Source organism: Salminus brasiliensis, chromosome 2 (assembly GCF_030463535.1).
Source record: "Salminus brasiliensis chromosome 2, fSalBra1.hap2, whole genome shotgun sequence".
NCBI classification, from domain to species: Eukaryota; Metazoa; Chordata; class Actinopteri; order Characiformes; family Bryconidae; genus Salminus; species Salminus brasiliensis.
This window is the reverse complement of record NC_132879.1, coordinates 4,856,409-4,874,202: the sequence shown is the minus strand read 5'-3', so window position 1 is coordinate 4,874,202 and position 17,794 is coordinate 4,856,409. Positions and strand designations below refer to the sequence as shown.

The window sequence follows — 17,794 nt, the reverse complement described above, 5'->3', positions numbered from 1 at the left end:
AATAAAATGTCTATATTTGTGTTGTAGACATGGTGATGCCCGATCACGTTCACCACCACTGTAATTAAGCCTCAGTAAGCGTCTCTACAGCGAATCGTTTCACTACTCTGACTTCTGAATTCTGTAAAAATTTTGAGAAATTAGTGGACTTACCCTTTATAAACGGACCATACAGGAATCTTTTAATGCTCAGCACATCCTGCATATGGCTTTATGTGGTGCTGTACACTCACTCATTTGCTTCCTGCTTACATAGCTTAAATAATATTGCTTATTGGGGAACTGAAAATAATGCTGGGTGACTGCTGTAAAAGCAAAAGTGAAAAATACAACCTGCTTTCATATTAGGGAAAATATCAGATTTGTCGGAATATTTAACTGAAAGTCTAAACCTAAAATGAGAACATTTTAGGATGGGGATGTCTTGTCCCCCAACAAGCAAGCCATCATTAAAGCCCATGAAATATGCATTTGATTAATGGCTGCTATTCCATCAATCAAACTGACAAGTATGAAATACTTGGCTGTCAAGGAAGAATGTAATGAAAACATGCACAGATCCGGTAAAGGTAGATAGGTATTTAATTCTCTTCTTTTTTATTTTACAAAAACAATCAGGGGGCTTAAAATGGAATATGGATGCTACAAGTCAACTGCATCATATACAATTATCAAAATACACTATATTTCAGAAGCATAATGCATAACATTTTTGGTATTTTTATTTGTTATATTTTTGCACACATCCTCATGCTATGTGGAGCTACGCAGCCATACTCTTTATTTTATTTAATTATTATTCATTGATAATTCCTTTTTGCTATGCACAGAGTAGAACTGAAGAGCAGCAGTGCTTCTCAACCCCTTTTTATGTTTACTCTGCTTTAACACACCTGATCCAACGATTCAAGTAATCATCAAGCCCTTCATAAGGTGAGTCAGGCATGTAAGAGCAGAGGAAAGACAGACTGACCACTGCTGACTACAAGTATCTGTTTTTCTTTTCTTATTTATGTAAAAAGAGATCTAAGTGGGGCCTGATTTCCCAAAGCCATTGTATTTCTAAAGGAATTTTCCAGTGTTTTTCACCATTTTAATGGTTAATTTAATATTTTATGAAACCTTTTAAATTCAAGCATTTCAATCACATTTTAATTGCTTGTTTTAAATACATTAAGGTGGTATACAGAGGAAGAATTACAAAAGAATGTCACTGTCCAAATACATACTTTACCTGGATCTTACTTTATACACCTGTTTACACCTGACATCAACATGTGTTTTATATCCAGATAGTATTTGGATATTCTTTGGCCAGATTCCATTCACACTTTCCACTAAAATACATTCCCAGTGTGAACACAAGATCTGCACATCAACATGTACATAATGTTTGTGGGTAATACAATAGATGGTCCTATTTAAATAATGGCTCCATCAGAAAATTCGAAGGATGTTTGAAATGGCGAAGGAATGCACTCTGATATACTGCCATCATCTACCAGTAAACAGGCACCAGCGGCAGCACACACAAACACACACACTGATAGGAGCCAGTATTCATAACATAAATAATTATGCTTTTCAAAAGACTTAGTTCCACTTCCTACTTTATTTCCAACTGTATCCAGACAATAATAACCTTTCAATTGCAGATAGAAATGCAATGCATTCTGGGCATGTTTACATCTGGCTTTCCATGTGATCTGATCACCAAAACACATGCAAATGCAAAGTGTTTTATGAGCATGAAAACTGTACGATGAGGTTATACAGTTGTTGCTTATTGTATGTATACACATTCACAAATACACAATGCTAACCATAACTAACAGCCCAATAGCTGTGATTGTAAATGTGTTTAAAGTCAATATGGGTTCTGTTCTTTTTAGTACAGAGTACTAAAAAGTACAGAGCAGGGCAACTAAATTCATCTCTTTGGTAATCAGGCACATCCTACAGATGCAACAGCTGAAGAGTAGGTTGAAAAACACTGGTTTAGTCTTTTCAAATCATCTTATTGTTAAAGAATGTGATTCTCATATTATGGTACTCTTTTAATGGTCTTAGGGCTACAGTGTATTTGGGGAAATCAGGCCCAGGACAGCAGCTAGATAAGTTAGCCTATCCTCCTGCATAGTTAAAGAATTCAAACAGCTTTCATGCATAAACCTGCAGGAGCACAGAGCCATGGCCTAGTACTCTCTGCTAATATTCCAACTGGTTTTAAGTTGGTTTGTACATTTTTTATGTGTTTTCACTGCACAGCAAAAATCTGGGGACACCTTGCATCTTCTAATTCTGAATTTCCTTGAAAATATATTTTTAAGCTAATAATATGGACATATATAGCTTCAACACTTTTTATGTTTATCGTGGAAGTGTAAGAACAGACATGTGACAGATTTCGTAATCAAAACACAAATTAAAACTCCGGAAACACCGGAAAGGTTTAAGTGCTGCAACAATGCAGTAGGGTATATCCTTTGGAATTATTTACTAATACAATATGTGGTTCTGTTTTCCTCCATAGTTGAGTTAAGTTAAGCTATTCTAAACTGACAAATTAACCCTTGTAACTCATTTTATGAAGTATTATTCAGCAACTACTATAATTTACTGGACAACTTAAAAAAGGTTTTGAAAAGCTTGATGTCCCCAAACCTTTGACAGGCGGTGCATGTGTCATTTATAGTGGGACTCTTTACTTTTGCTTGTTTTCTTGTATGCACAATCTTTGTGTGCAAATGAGAAGCTGTGTGTGTATTTCACAAAGTAGGATTTCTCAGTTTAGCTGGATAACAAGTTCTGAACGTCTAATAGGAATGACTTAAATTAAACAGGCTTAACCTCTGACAGGCTTACGTTACCAGAGTAAAAATCTTGCTTTGTGAATTACCCTCCGTGTGCCTCAGTAGTCATCTCCTCGGCTCACAACCTCTTTGCAGGTGGGCCTGAGTAGGATGGTGTGTTCAAACTGTGCGGTGTAGGAGCCCTTGGTGTCGCAGAGCGGCGGGTATGGGTCGATGATGCCCAGGTCACACAGGTTCTTCAAAGCCATCAGGTACTTACTCTCCCCCAGCCGGTCCAGCCAGCGGCGGCAAAACGCCAGCGTACCAAAATTCTCATTCACCACGTTCAGCAGGTGCTTAGCTCTCGGCAGCCTTGGAAAACAAAGATAACTTTTAGCTTCTACTCAGAACAGAATGTGAGGAGAATATGTTCAAGGTGTTTATGAGTGAGTGTGGAGGTGGCTGTTACCTCCACACTCCTGTTACCTTGTGTTTTTTTGGTGTCAGGACATGGGGTCATACATACTGTATGAAAATCACATGCATTATAGATACATATAAGCATCTGTAAATGCTAATGTGTTCCATACATGTCATACATGGGCCATTCTTCGAATTTGGCATCTGCAATCTTATACAAAAGCATCCTTGGCCAAATCCTAATGCACAGCTACTTCTTTTTTTCTTTTCTTAATTAGAAATCTGGCCTGAGGCGTGTCACCAACTGTAATTAAGAACTATCACAGTGTCAAGCTCTATAAATTCTTTGACACTTCAAATCTTGTACTAACACTCATTTAACATGGATTCCTCTAAGCAGCTGTGTAACAACCAACAGGGTTAGGGTTAGGGTTAAGTAATCAGTAATCAATGCCCACAAGACTGAAGAAGGCTATAAGAAGACTGTATTTTCAGTTCTACAGTATATAATGTAGAACTATAACATATACAGTTCATAATGTTTTTTAACTCTCAGTTCAGTAGAATGGTGAACATATGTAACTATCTATACAAATACATGACCGAAACATATACCTTTCAGAATGTTTTCAACGCTCAAATTTGTAGAATGATCCATATATGTATTAAATACAGTACACAAGTATCTATATTATATAACAATATATTCCATATGTGTATACATGTAGTGTATCTATGTATCACACTACAAGGTCAGATGCATTCTGTTGGTCCTGTAGGTTAGTCTTGTCTTTCACCAAAAATGTATGAGAACAACCACACACTCCTACCTGATTGGTACGTGTCCTACATCAAAATTCTTCATATAATGTGAACAGTCCATGTCATCATGTACCACTCCCTTCCCTGTGCTACCAAACGTCTCAATAGCATACACCTCACCCTCCTGTACACACAAAGGCTCAATAGTTATCAGCTTTTCAATTTATTATATATATATATACAGTCATGTACAAAAAAACTAAGTACACTTGAATTCTATTGTTATCAGGACATACTAAAACAACATCTGGTCCTTAGAAGGTTCTAAAAGCAGAAGCAGTGTGTGAAAAGTTAAGTACACCCTAATATACCCTATATACAGTGCCCTCCATAATTATTGGCACCCCTGGTTAAGATGTGTTCTTTAGCTTCTAATAAATTGAGTTTTTTCTAAATAATATAGGACCACGATGGAAAAAAAGAGTAAAATCCAACCTTTAACTCAAGTGAATTTTAAGGGGGGAAAAAAATCCCTGACTAAGAAATAATTATTCTTCATAAAATCACCTGTTCCACAATTATTGGCACCCCTAACATTTCTTAGGAAATAAATGTAATTAAAGTATTTCTGTCAATTCTACAGTAGTTTACGAAGTTGATCAGAGTATGTATGAACATTTAATTAGTAATTCACAACTTCCTGTTTCCCTGGGGTATAAATATGACGTGACACAGAGGCCATTTCTCTTCAACATGGGAAAGACAAAAGAACATACCATTCAAGTAAGGCAGATGTGTGTTGACCTCCACAAGTCAGGCAATGGCTACAAGAAAATAGCCACTCACCTACACCTGTCCATATCTACTGTCAGAGGAATTATTTAAGTTTAAAACAACTGGAACAGTGGTAAACAAGCCTGGACGAGGACGCAAGTTTATTTTGCTACCACGCACAGTGAGGAGGATGATAAGAGAAATAAAAAGGTCTCCAAAGCTCACTGTTACAGAATTGCAACAAATGGTAACTTCTTGGGGTCACAAAGTCTCCAAAACAACCATCAGGCGCTATCTGCATGCCAACAAGCTGTTTGGGAGGCATGCACGAAAAAAACCTTTTCTCACTCACAATCATAAACGCAAACGTTTGGAGTTTGCTAAGCAGTACTGGAACTTCAACTGGGACCGCGTGCTTTGGTCAGATGAAACTAAGATAGAGCTTTTTGGCAACAAATGCTCTAAGTGGGTCTGGCGTAAAGAGCTGAGTATGCAGAAAAGCACCTCATGCCCACTGTGAAATATGGGGGAGGATCAGTGATGCTGTGGGCCTGTTTCTATTCCAAAGGCCCTGGGAACCTTGTGCATGGCATCATGAATGCTTTGAAATACCAGGACATTTTAAAACTAAATCTGGTGGCTTCTGCCCAAAAGCTGAAGATGGGTCGTCACTGGGTCTTTCAGCAAGATAATGACCCAAAACATATGGCCAAATCTACACAGAAATGGTTCACCACACACAGAATCAAGCTCCTCCCATGGCCATCTCAGTCCCCAGACCTCAACCCCATTGAAAACCTGTGGGGTGAGCTGAAGAGGAGAGTGCAGAGGAGAGGACCCAGGTCGCTGGATGATTTAGAGAGATTGTGCAAAGAGGAATGGTCAAAGATCCCTCTATCTGTATTCTCCCATCTTGTGAAACATTAGAAGAGAAGATTAGGTGCTGTTTTGTTGGCAAAAGGGGGTTGTACAAAGTATTAACATCAGGGGTGCCAATTTTTTTTCCAACTGAATAAATTCACTTGAGTTAAAGGTTGGATTTTACTCTTTTTTCCATCGTGGTCCTATATTATTTAGAAAAAAACTCAATTTATTAGAAGCTAATGAACACATCTTAACCAGGGGTGCCAATAATTATGGAGGGCACTATATATACACACATTTATAGCAATCAGCCATAACATTAACACCACCTGTCTAATATTAAGTAGATCCTGTAATATTAAGTAAGTCCTGTAAGTTGTGAGGTGGGACCTTCATGGATCGCACCAATGAGCCTTAGGTGCTCATAACCCCACAAGTGGAGGTTGGAGGTGTTCTATATGATGTTCTGCATCACAGTTTGGCTCATTGGCAAATTTCGGCACATTATTTCTGCTTTTAACACATTGCCTTCAAGGACTGGCTGTTCACCTGCTGCCTAATATGTAGATCCCACCCATCAATGTTTTTCACCTCACCTGTCAGTGGAACCAATGCGACTTACAGAAAGGTGACAGAATACTTAATGTAATTTGTAGCTAAAATATTAGTTTATTAAATTGTTTTGGTCTATATATATGTGAAAAAACAGCACATTAAAAATAAAATGTTGTCATTGACTGTACATACAGACACTTCTAGGACGTTTTAAAGATGATTTGGGTCAACACAGCAGTCCAAAAATAAATAGGACTAATGCTGCTAAACAGGGGCAAGCTCACATTCACTGAAAAGAACTGGGACTTCTGATGTAAGGGAGGTCACAGAGACTACAGTGAAAATTCAATGACACTCTCTTTCTCTCACACACACATACACAACTAAGGTTTATGGGTAAGGATAATGCAGCCCACATACCTCCATCCTAGTGGCCTCACCACCCTTAACAATGGGTACTGTTTTGCCAGCGTGTATCCGGTACTGACCAATGGAGTGGCCATTTAGATTGCGGATTGGCTTGACTAGAACAAAAATGTATACAAACTGACCAGTGAGTGAAACAGTGTCTTGAATATCAGCAGAAACAAACAGTGTGTTTTCTGCACTAGGTTAGTGCATTTGTTTATACCTTGATAAGTCTTTCCATCTATTTCCACCTCATACGACTCCATCACTTCTTGTATAGATTCTCCAACATCACAGAGACGTACGTCTATCCCTGCACACTGACAGAGAGCAGGCAAAGGTTAAACACACATCGATGTCATGCAGCCAAACAATTTGTTTTACACAGGAAGGTGGGGACATATCAATTGCCCCCAGGACATCTGTTATATTAGTGACTAATTTGCATAGATTCGCTACCGCTGCTAGAAGCACAGCTCCTAAAGAAGTCCTTGGAAAATGTTTGAGATGTGATGCTGTGAGCTGTACAACACAATGTTTTCCATGTTTGCCACAGACTTGTACAACTTGACTGATGTAGTACATTTCTTACTCTGTCACATAATATATGACACAACTAAATGCTTGCTTGTACACCTTCATACTTAGAATAGAAAAAAAACAAAAAACTAATTTTCCACACAATATTGTTGCTGTCCAATGAAAAACATGTATCTCCAAAATGGTGACTTTACAGAAGTAAAAGTAAAAGTGTTCTTATCTTTGAATAGAAGTCAGTGTAAAATGTAAAATGAGCTTATTCCAAGTAATGTAGTAATTCATTCAGACTTATTTACTCCCTGACTCTTCCCAAAAGTATTGGATGGAACAGTTCCACTGCTCCACAGCTCAACACTGGGGACTCAATACCCCTCTAGCCCACGTCTAACATTAGGCATGGTGACAAAAGGCTCATGTTTATCTGCTTCAGAGAGTCTGGCAATACTACTGCTGATACCAGTCTGGCTATTCTATTGGTACTACTTCTCTGCATTTGCATTCATTTGAAGGGGTGTCCACAAACATTTGGACATATAGTGTATTAAGACAAAATGTTGGCAAACTGTTGCAAAAAAATGATAAGGAGGACGAAAAAATAAAGGTGACTTGTTTTTATCTTCAACTGGGCGACACTATAAGGTGTTGCTCCTGAAATGTGCAAAACCTTCATGGATGTCATGACTATTGCACTGTATCTTACGACAAATGTATGACCAAATGTCCACTATTCATGACCCTGTTCTTTCTACACAACAAGTGCACCAGAATACAGAACAAATTCTAAGTAGAGAGAGACAAGACTTAACACACACACACATGCACAGAACCACACACCTTAATTCCGGTATCGGTGGCGTCTTTTACAGCCTCCAGAAGACGGTCATACTTTGGGTTAAAGGTGACGGTGAAGGCACAGTCAATTATCCTCCCTGAACATACGCAGAAATCAATAAATAGGTCGGTTGGAACAATGTGTGTGTGTGTGTGTGTGCATATTTTCTGAATGAGTGTGCAGAGAGTTTCCTTTCATGACCTTTAATTGACCTATGTGCAAGTGTGCAAGTATGTGTGTTTTACCGTTGATGTGTGTGCCGAAGTCGATCTTGCACACGTCATCGAACTGCAGCACGGTGGGGTCTCCAGCATTGGGGGTGTAATGAGCAGCACAGTTGTTGAGAGAGCAGCCGGTGGGGAAAGCCAAACCTGCATTCAGCCCATTCTCCTTAATTAACCTCCGACTGCAGTCCTCCAAGCGCTCACTGATAGAGAAAGAAAGAGATAGACAGTTTGATCTAACGGTTTCTGCCTAAATGCTTGAAATTTGGGTCTAAGCCAAACACAAATGCTAAAGTCTCTGTCTCTGTCTATCGTCTTCAAGCCAGTTAGAGATGACAATGCGTGACAGTGATGATATTCATATACAGTATGCGCAGTTAGTTTTGTGTTGTGAAAGGCATGAGCTCTTGGAGACGAAATATGGCATGTCATAGTCAGTTTTAGTCAGTTAGAAGCTGTAGTTGAATGGTGGCTGTTAGACCCTCACCAGATGTCGATCATGCTCAGGCCTGGCTTGATCCAGCTCTTGACGTACTGCCGCACCTGCCTATGAGCTTCAGCAGCCTGGCGAAAGTCATTCCACATTTCTTCACTGGCTTTATCCATAACACGCTTCTCATCACTCCTCATCCTCCATGCTGCACTCCTTCTGGACTCACACATACACATGGACATTGTATACACAAAATGAACAAAAGTATTGGGCCGTCTGCTTATTTCTTCTGAAAAGGAGGTTATCCTGTTGGAGTAACTGTCTCTACTACCCAGAGAAGGCTTTCTACTAAACTTTGGAGCATTGCTGTAAGGATCTGATTGCAATCAGCAAGAAGGCATAGTGTCAATAGGTTCATGTATATCTGCTCCAGAGATTCATTTTTCTATTGGCCATCCTTCTCTAAAGGGACTAGATAACTAGAAGCTATGCGTATGCATTTGCACATCTGTGTCAGCAATGGGTGCAACTTAAAATAGTTGAATGCTTTCATTAGAAAGGGTGTCCACAAACATTTGGGCACTTAGAGTTTATTAGAGATTACTGAACAATATATTGGTTAAATATGGAATGTCACATTCACTATGCTAATCAACTAGATATACATTAGCATCACCTGTTAGCTACGTTAGCCATGTATCTCCAGAGCAAACTAACTCTCAGTTTTACAAAAGACTAAAAGTATACATCAATAAGCTAAAAGGACCCAACTTCTCTAATAATGTAGTCATTTGGCACAAAAGTTTTTTGAAGGTCAAATTGTCTCGAGCAGTTAAGCTGGAGAAAAGACGATGATATATAAACATACATCCAGTAAATATGTGTACATGTACACTATATGTAGTACACACACTCACTCAAGATCCCCTCATTCACAAAGTTTACTGTGGGACTACCTTACATAGTACAAGCGTGTCAGTGACCTCTGCGTCAGGTGCCTCAGCAAAGATATAATATAATATTACACCGAGCACAGGGTAATCTGAGGTAGAGCACATTTCAGACAGGACAAGGTGATCTGAGGAGATGAGATGGAGGACAAGGGAAGGAGTTAGGTTTGGAGTTAGGAAAGGAGTAAATAAGAGGAGGGTTGCATCAAAAATGAGGTTTTTAATTTTTTTTTTCTACTTGAACATCGTTTTTTGCTCAAACATTTGACTCGTCTCTTAATTGATGATAAATTAATAATTCATTTAAAGTAATGTGAGTTAAATGAGTTATGTGTTATTGTGCATTTAAAGCACACTGCTCTCTGACAATTAGAACTAGCAGGCTGACTAATATATTAGTCAATAATATTGGCTGATATTAATGTGGTTTACAGTTTACATTATTAAGAAAAAAACAACTTTAGTCATGGATTTGCCAGGATTCAGACTCTCATAGTGCTGCTGGAGAATTTGCAAGCCCTTTACAAATGTTATGTATTGCTGCTTAAATGTGGTCTGAAATGTGATCGGATCTTCATCAGAACCCAGTTAAGCAAAAACATTACAGCTTTTATATTTGTTGTATACTTATCAAACATTTATCCAATAATACATGACCAATAATACATGACCCCCTTGATAATAACTGTAATGTTAATCTAACGTTATTGGTAACTGGTGATCAGACCAGTTACATTTCACAACATTTCACAACGACTTTTCAAAATGTTGAATTTCTCCTTTCTTCTTTCTTTGTACCACCTATTTGTGTGCTTATGGTCATTACTGTCTGTATGCTCAATAAAAATAATGTAAATCTAGATATACAATTGTATTTGCAGAGATGATCAATTATTGGAATTTGTAGCTCCTTAAAATGGGCATCAGCCACAAAATATTCGTTTTGGGTCCTAGTGTGTCTGTTACCTTTTTAAACTTCACTTCACTTCTTGGCTTTTCCCCACTGTTATAATTGTAGTGTATAAGTGTAGTTACCAATTGGTGATACATAGGGTATAAGAAAAATGTAGAATGAAGTGGTTAAATTATAATGATTGTGATGAAAGTGACAACTTTTTGTGCTTAAACAGCATTATGCTCTTATAGGAATTGGTATTTTTAGCTTAGGGCTCCCTCTACAGTTGGGGAAAGTAAATGACTTTTACACCACTGTCATAAATACCAAATAAACATACAAAATGGTCCCTCATTAACCGCTGTACACACATTCATTTTCTGACAAGATGAGAACTACAGAACTGGCTAGACACACACATAAAACACACTCCTACCTGAAAAGAACAGGTAAAGGAGAAAGGTAAAAAAGTCTCGTACCCATCCTGAGAAGGAGGATATTCACACTCCTGTCCAACCGGAAATGCTTCGCTGGGGTAAAGATCACAGATGGGCACAGTCGGCGGATCAGTCTGTGTTTTAGCTGAAATAAGACAATGCTATCAGTGATAAAAAATAAAAGAATAATAAAAATGCAGCACTTCCAGGGTTATACATTGATTATAACAACATTAACAGCCGTGTTTAGCTGACGCTGGACTACTGGCTTGCTCACTGGGGGTCTTAGATTTTTCATGCCTTTTTATGTTTTTTACTGATTGTGTAAAGCTGCTTTGTGACAACAACAGCGTAAAAAGCTATACAAATAAATTTGATTTGATTTTATTTGATTACTGCACTAAAATATCTGTTTCATTTACCTTGTGTCTCCAAGAAGTCAACTTTACAGAACAGGAAAATAACCTCCTTACCTTTAAATGGAAGTCAAAGTAAAAAAAAAAATCCATGTAATTTTGGAGCATTTCTATTGGTCTATTCATTATGAAATATGTAAAGAACAACTGTCAGATTTAGATTATGTCAAAAAGTAAAAATGCAGCAGATCCATCCAAGTGGTCGGAACAAAATCCTGTTCCAATTTTTACTTTCTAGACCTGGATTTGCCCCATTACAGACCTACCAAACCTGGCAAGGTCTGTTATTAGTTAGTTAAATCAGGTGATAAGGGAAATGTGGGTCAATGTAGAGATATGATATTTTGCAAACATGTACCTCCTGATGCTGACACAGAAACATGTATAAAATCTACAGCATCATTGCATTTTTGTCGTTTTCACTTTTTCACATAATCTAAATCTGACAGTTGTTTTTTTACATAGGGTCAAAATTTCATAATTAATAGACCAATAGACCTGGATTTGCACTTATAGGTCTGTTACAGCAGGGAAATTAGCGGAATGTGCTGGACCCCGGCCCCCCATTGCCCACCCCTGCTATAAATCATACTAAACCATGTGATTAATACCTGAACAATAAGCCTGGGGCGTAAGGGGTTAATCCAGGATCAAATACTGTATGGTGGAGGCTGTAGGGTTAGAGAGAGTGAGACTGGAATTTGCACTGCAGGACTTTCCCAGGAGTAAGGCAAACTGGCCCAGAGCCAGTCCACTGCCTTGGTCTGCCAGGCGTGACATGAGCACAACCGCTTGCTTGCAGCAATAGCTGGCCCACAGACAAGAGCAAGAACTCAGCGCAGAGGGAAAGAGGCAGAAAAAATAACACAGACTTACGGCCTTTCTTCTTCTTGCCCTTTTTCTTCTTCTTTTTCCCAGTGGAGCTATCACCCTCCTCTCCATCTGTGATGAAAGCCACACAGAAGTATTACACACAATAAAGCCAAAAAAATTAATGGTGGACTTGGACTTGATGAACGTGGGAGAAAATTATACACATGTTGTACTGCTGTAGAATTTAATCACTGAGATGTAAACTAAATCTGTCAGTCTGGTTTGGTGTGAAGTGGCGCACTGTAGAGAAAGAGACTTGTTTTTGTTTTACAGTGGTTGTATTAGGAACCAGGGGTCACAGTATTTACAACACAACTATGGCCATGTTGTTTACTAGCACTTCTTAACTACCAGTGAACCTACACATTACTTTTAGATTTTGTAAATGTGATGTAAATGTTCATAATTGTATAACAGTGGTAAATCTAAATAATTGTATTATTTAATGTTACCTCACAGCACCAGGGACGTGCTTTACAAATTGAATGTAATCCAAAAGCTTCTCTCAAAACAATCATACAACAGTGACTCTGGCATCAGACAATGTGCGCTTGCCCATTTCATGTAATAGCTGTGATGTAGTCTTTGTTTCCAACACCATCACTGTTCTGACTTCTAAAGAGTTTCACACTAAATCACCCTGGATGACTTTTTTCTATTTTTATCAATCAATGAATGAATCAGTTTATTATCACTTGGAAGTATAATGAGGCTGACCCTAATTTTCAGTGTCGTCAAGAATTTATAATAAACAGGGACAGAAAGACAATCAAAATAATGTGTAATCAACTGAACCAAAAATCTATGATTGATCAAATCAGGATAAATTAACAAATAAAAAATTATTTAAATAAAAACAATCAAGATAATAGAAGATGCAACAATAAAAATAAATAAAACCAGAAATAGAAAATAATAAATAAAATATGAGATGATTAATAATAATATAATTCCACTTCATTTATACATTTTTCACCCTTATCTCTAATATCTGTAGCATCTGCCTTCGTCTGTTTTCCACCATTATGTACTGAGAGAAAAACAGAAACCCATTGATTCTAGCAAACAGAAAACCCACTGATTCATAACTTGAACATATTAGAAATCAATAGGTAGATGCTGTTCTTGGGCAGAGTGCAAGAAAGCATGTCGAAATCCTGCTATAGACGCTACAACCAGAGATTAGAATGAAAACTGCTGGAATTGTGAATTAAAACTAATATAGGCCTGAATTAGTTCACTGTGTGGAGTGTGTCTGTACAGTACACCTTCTTCTGCATCCTCCTCCCTCTCTCTTTCCTCCGGGCTCTGCTGCTCCAGCAGCTTCCTCACATCCACTTCACCATCCTCGCCTAGTTCACAGTGTCCTGCCGCAAAGTCACACACACACACACACACACACACACACACACACACACACACACACACGCATACACACACAGGTGAATGAGCCCATAAGCAAAGTAAGTGCTAACTGTGCCAGGTGCATTCCTCAACAACTTCTTTGTCCCGTGGGGCAGAACGCAACTGATTGAGTAATGCTTGTCAGTTTGGATGCCGGACAATTTCATCCCACATAATGGATCCATGAGATGGAGAAGCTGGCACAGATTGAGATCATTTGCATTGTCCTATAACCTTGGGAACACGACACGGCAAACCTGACGTGGCTAAACATACCCAACCCAACATACACTGACATGTCTGAACTCGGTCACTGCCATACACATGATGTGTGAAGCCATGGCCAAACCTTCGGCTTGTCCCTCTTGAGGTAGTCCACTGTGGATTTTGAGGTGTGTTTAGGAGTGTTATGCTGCGGTAAAAGCCCTCCTATTTAGATCTTCAGCTCTTTTACAGATGGTGTGATGTATGCTTCCAAAATTTGCTGGGATTTCCATTGTTTCCATCCATTCTTCCCTCTCCCAGTAAAATGTTCCCCAGGCCACTGGCTGCAACACAAACAGCCTTTGCAGCTATAACCACTTCAACTATTCTGGAAAGGCTTTCCACAAGGTTTAGTTTAGTGTTTATGGGAATATTTGACCATTCTTCCAGAAGCGCATTTGTGAGGTCAGACACTGATGTTGGACGAGAAGGCCTGGCTCGCAGTCTTCGCTCTAATTCATCTCAAAGGTGTTCTATTGGGTTGAGGTCAGGACTCCACGCAGTTCTTCTACATCAAACTCGACGCACCCATGTCTTTATAGACCTTGGAACAGAAAGGGCCGTCCCCAAATTGTTCCCGCAAAGTTGGGAGCATGAAATTGACCAAAATCTCTTGGTCTGCTGAAGTATTAAAAGTTCCTTTCTCTGGAACTTGGGGGCTGAACCCAACTCCTGAAAAACAACCCCACACCATAATCCCCCCTCCACCAAACTTTACACTTGGCACAATGCAGTCAGACAAGTACCGTTCAAGTGTGATTCGTCACTCCAGAGAACGTCTTCTCTTCTAGAGTCCAGTGACGCCGTGCTTTACACCACTGTATCAGACGCTTTGCATTGTGTTTGGTGATGTAAGGCTTGGATGCAGCTGCTCGGCCATGGAAACCCATTCCATGAAGCTCTCTACGCACTGCTCTTGAGCTAATCTGAAGGCCACATGAAGTTTGGAGGTCTGAAGTGATTGACTCTGCAGAAAGAAGACGACCTTTGCGCACAATGTGCCTCAGCATCCGCTGACCCAGCTTTGTCATTTGACGTGGCCGACCACTTTGTGACAGAGTTGCTGTCGTTCCCAAATGTTCCACTTTGTTATAATATCACTGACAGTCGACTGTGGAATATTTAGTACTGAGGAAATTTCTGAACAGGACATGTTGCACAGGTGGCTTCCTATCACTGTGCCACGCTGGAATTCACTGAGCTCCTGAGAGTGACCCAGTCTTTCACAAATGTTTGTAGAAGCAGTCTGCATGCCTAGGTGTTTGGTCTTATACAGCTGTGGCCATGACATTGATTGGAGCACCTGATTATTAATGATTTGGATGAGTGAGTGGGTGAGTACTTTTGGCAATATAGTGCATCTTTGCTTATTGTGGTCAAAACGTTGTTTGATCTAGCTTTTTTAATGAGATTTCTCTGAAAACTCCTGATTCTTAAATTTGTGATAAGAAACAAAGGAAAGGTGATGACTCTATCATGAAGGTCATATTTCTGCAGGTGTCGCTGCACAGTAGAACAGTGCACCAGCACTGCAGTCTGCTCAGTCTTTCTGAAGGTCTTTTCAAAGTGGTAGTCAAAGCTGCCCTTCCTAGCAATACTATGAGCACTTCTCTCTGTAAGTCTTTGTGTAACTTGACCTCAATCGTTTCTGTTAACTGCCATTTCAAAAGCTACCTCAAAACCCTTTCCTATCTCCTTATAGCCTTGCTCTATACATCGCCACTGTTATACCAATACTTTGTATTGAGACAAAGTCCTTTTCGAGAGCAACAGTATCCTAAAATACTGGTTCTCTAAATATACGCTATATGGACAAAAGTATTGGGACACCTGCTCATTATTTGTTTCTTCAGAATCTAGGATATTAAAAATAGTTTATCCTGCTCTTGTTGGAGTAACTGTCTCTACTGTCCAGGGAAGAAGGCTTTCTGCTAGATTTTGGAGGAGCATTGCTGTGAGGAATTGATTGCAACAACAGCATTAGTGATGTCAGGATGTTGGATGATCACCACCCCACCTCATCATCCCCAACTCATCCCAAAAGTACTGGATGCAGCACCAACCATCATTCCAGAGAACACAGTTCCACTGCTCCACAGTATCCCAAGGGATGTCTGCACACTTTTGGACATATAGTGTATGTAATTATATATATATATATATATATATATATATATATATATATATATATATATATATATATATATAGTGTAAGCAAACTTAAATATAACATCTGCAAATTTTAGAACATGTTTTAGAAAAAGGATGTACTATAACTATTGTGCATGATACTTTTTTTTATCCAGTAAGTAAAATGCAGTAAATAATCTCATGTCTCTCAACAATCTCATGTCAAAACCTTTGCAGATGACTGTGCCTTATTTGGAGAACCAGTATATTGAAGCATATAGGCTTCAGCTTCAGCTGAGTGCAAACATCTCCTTCATCTCCTTAAGCCTACTCTGAAATTGAAAATTCGATAGCCTGTGATAGTCCACTTAAACATTAAGCATTAAAGGTAAATGAAGAACCCAAAAACAAACAGCAGCTTCTGATTAATTATCATTACCACTGGTATAAATGGCAGTAGCATACTGATGGCCACTTTTCTTACCAAAGCTTGCCAAGCTATTCTGAATCTTTGGCACTGGTATATACTCTACACTGCCCTGCCGGCCCTGAACTACAAAACACAACAACATTTAAACATAATGGGAAATAATATATGACAGGATCACAAAAAATATGTGCACAGCGCCGGTGAATTACTGTTACGCTGGTGTACAGTATAAAGCACACAGCCCTGCTTATGGCCACTTCTGATAGAAAAGCATCCAACCCAACCAATCTTTACTGCCAAAACTTACAGACTCCTGTGAAACTGCTGGATCAGCATTTCCCGGATCTGTTCCTGTAGTCCACCTGCACTGCACACTTGACAATTTTGCTTTTCCCTGCACCTGTGTTTCATCATTAACTAACAAGCAGGTCCACCATGATCTGAACGAGGTTTCGTAGAGCAGGAACAACACAAAACTGTGCAAAGCAGATGGACTACAAGCCTGGGGGTGGGAGACACTGATCTCAGTGCTGCGTTCAGGTGGAATCTGCTGCAATAAAAAAGATGATGCACTGACTTTATTGAATTTCCACATGAATAAAACACATTATATCAACACAGTTTTGAGGATTATTCACGTGCCAGTGATGCACACATCTGAAGTCAAATGGCTTTTAAAAAAAGGACCAAATCCTAAATGACTCCCTTCTGTACTCTGCACTGCTGAAGTGACTCTGGCTGCATCCATGCTGTAGCTGTAGTGCACAACAGAGAGCGTGGAGTGATTTGGGACGCAGCCCAAAGCCTTGCCGGTACATCTGCAGGGATAAGTGGCATTGCCTCTCTCTGTGGCTTATCTTTCTCTTACCTGCAGGAGCTGTTTTGCTCTTCTTCTTCTTCCTCTTCTTCTTCTTTTCAGGGTCTGCCTCACCGTTCAAGCGTGCGCTGCCCGGTTCCTCCATGACTGCAACTCCTGGAGAGAGCACGCGGTGCATTGTGGGAGGGACTTCTATGATGATGAGGATGATGATGGTAATGATGATGGTAGTGATGCTCAATGTGAGCAGAATAATTAATAAGGCGGTTAACATGAAACGTTCCCAGGTCTATTATTCCACATCCCACCCAAAGCAAATTAACGTGTGACTTATTATTTATGATCGGAAAGCGTTTAATAATATATAACTCTAACATTATAACGTACAAAGCACAACGATAGTCCACTGAGACATTATAAATGTGTAAAACTTGCTGGAATTTAAATGCGGTCCCTTTACGTTGCAGTTCACAATAGTGTCCACGAGGTGGCATCGTTTTGCCGTTTACTGCGTTGTATTGTAAACTGCAATACCGTTTACAATAGTTGGTTCTAGTCCTCGCAGTGGCTTTAT

General features: G+C 39.3%; 1 protein-coding gene across 1 annotated transcript; it reads right to left on the bottom strand.

Annotated features, from left to right (window-relative positions):
- Positions 1-564: 564 nt before the first annotated feature.
- On the bottom strand, positions 565-17,378 carry metap2a (methionyl aminopeptidase 2a). Its single transcript, XM_072673527.1, has 11 exons — positions 17,272-17,378; positions 13,444-13,542; positions 12,179-12,244; positions 10,929-11,031; positions 8,659-8,820; positions 8,193-8,374; positions 7,950-8,044; positions 6,799-6,895; positions 6,588-6,691; positions 4,043-4,158; positions 565-3,164 (listed from the first exon to the last, which is right to left on the bottom strand). The coding sequence occupies exons 1-11, from the start codon at positions 17,363-17,365 to the stop codon at positions 2,912-2,914; spliced, it is 1,371 nt and encodes a 456-aa protein (XP_072529628.1). The 5' UTR covers positions 17,366-17,378; the 3' UTR covers positions 565-2,911.
- Positions 17,379-17,794: the final 416 nt, after the last annotated feature.

What these genes read in the sequence shown, in the direction of transcription:
- metap2a (XM_072673527.1), bottom strand. Translation starts at nt 17,365, where the DNA reads ATGGAGGAACCGGGCAGCGCACGCTTGAACGGTGAGGCAGACCCTGAA. An exon ending in GAGCAAAACAGCTCCTGCAG is followed by an intron (nt 13,543 to 17,271) that starts GTAAGAGAAAGA and finishes ACTTTGCGGCAG; the next exon opens with GACACTGTGAACTAGGCGAG. An exon ending in CTTCGGCACACACATCAACG is followed by an intron (nt 8,045 to 8,192) that starts GTAAAACACACA and finishes GCGTATGTTCAG; the next exon opens with GGAGGATAATTGACTGTGCC.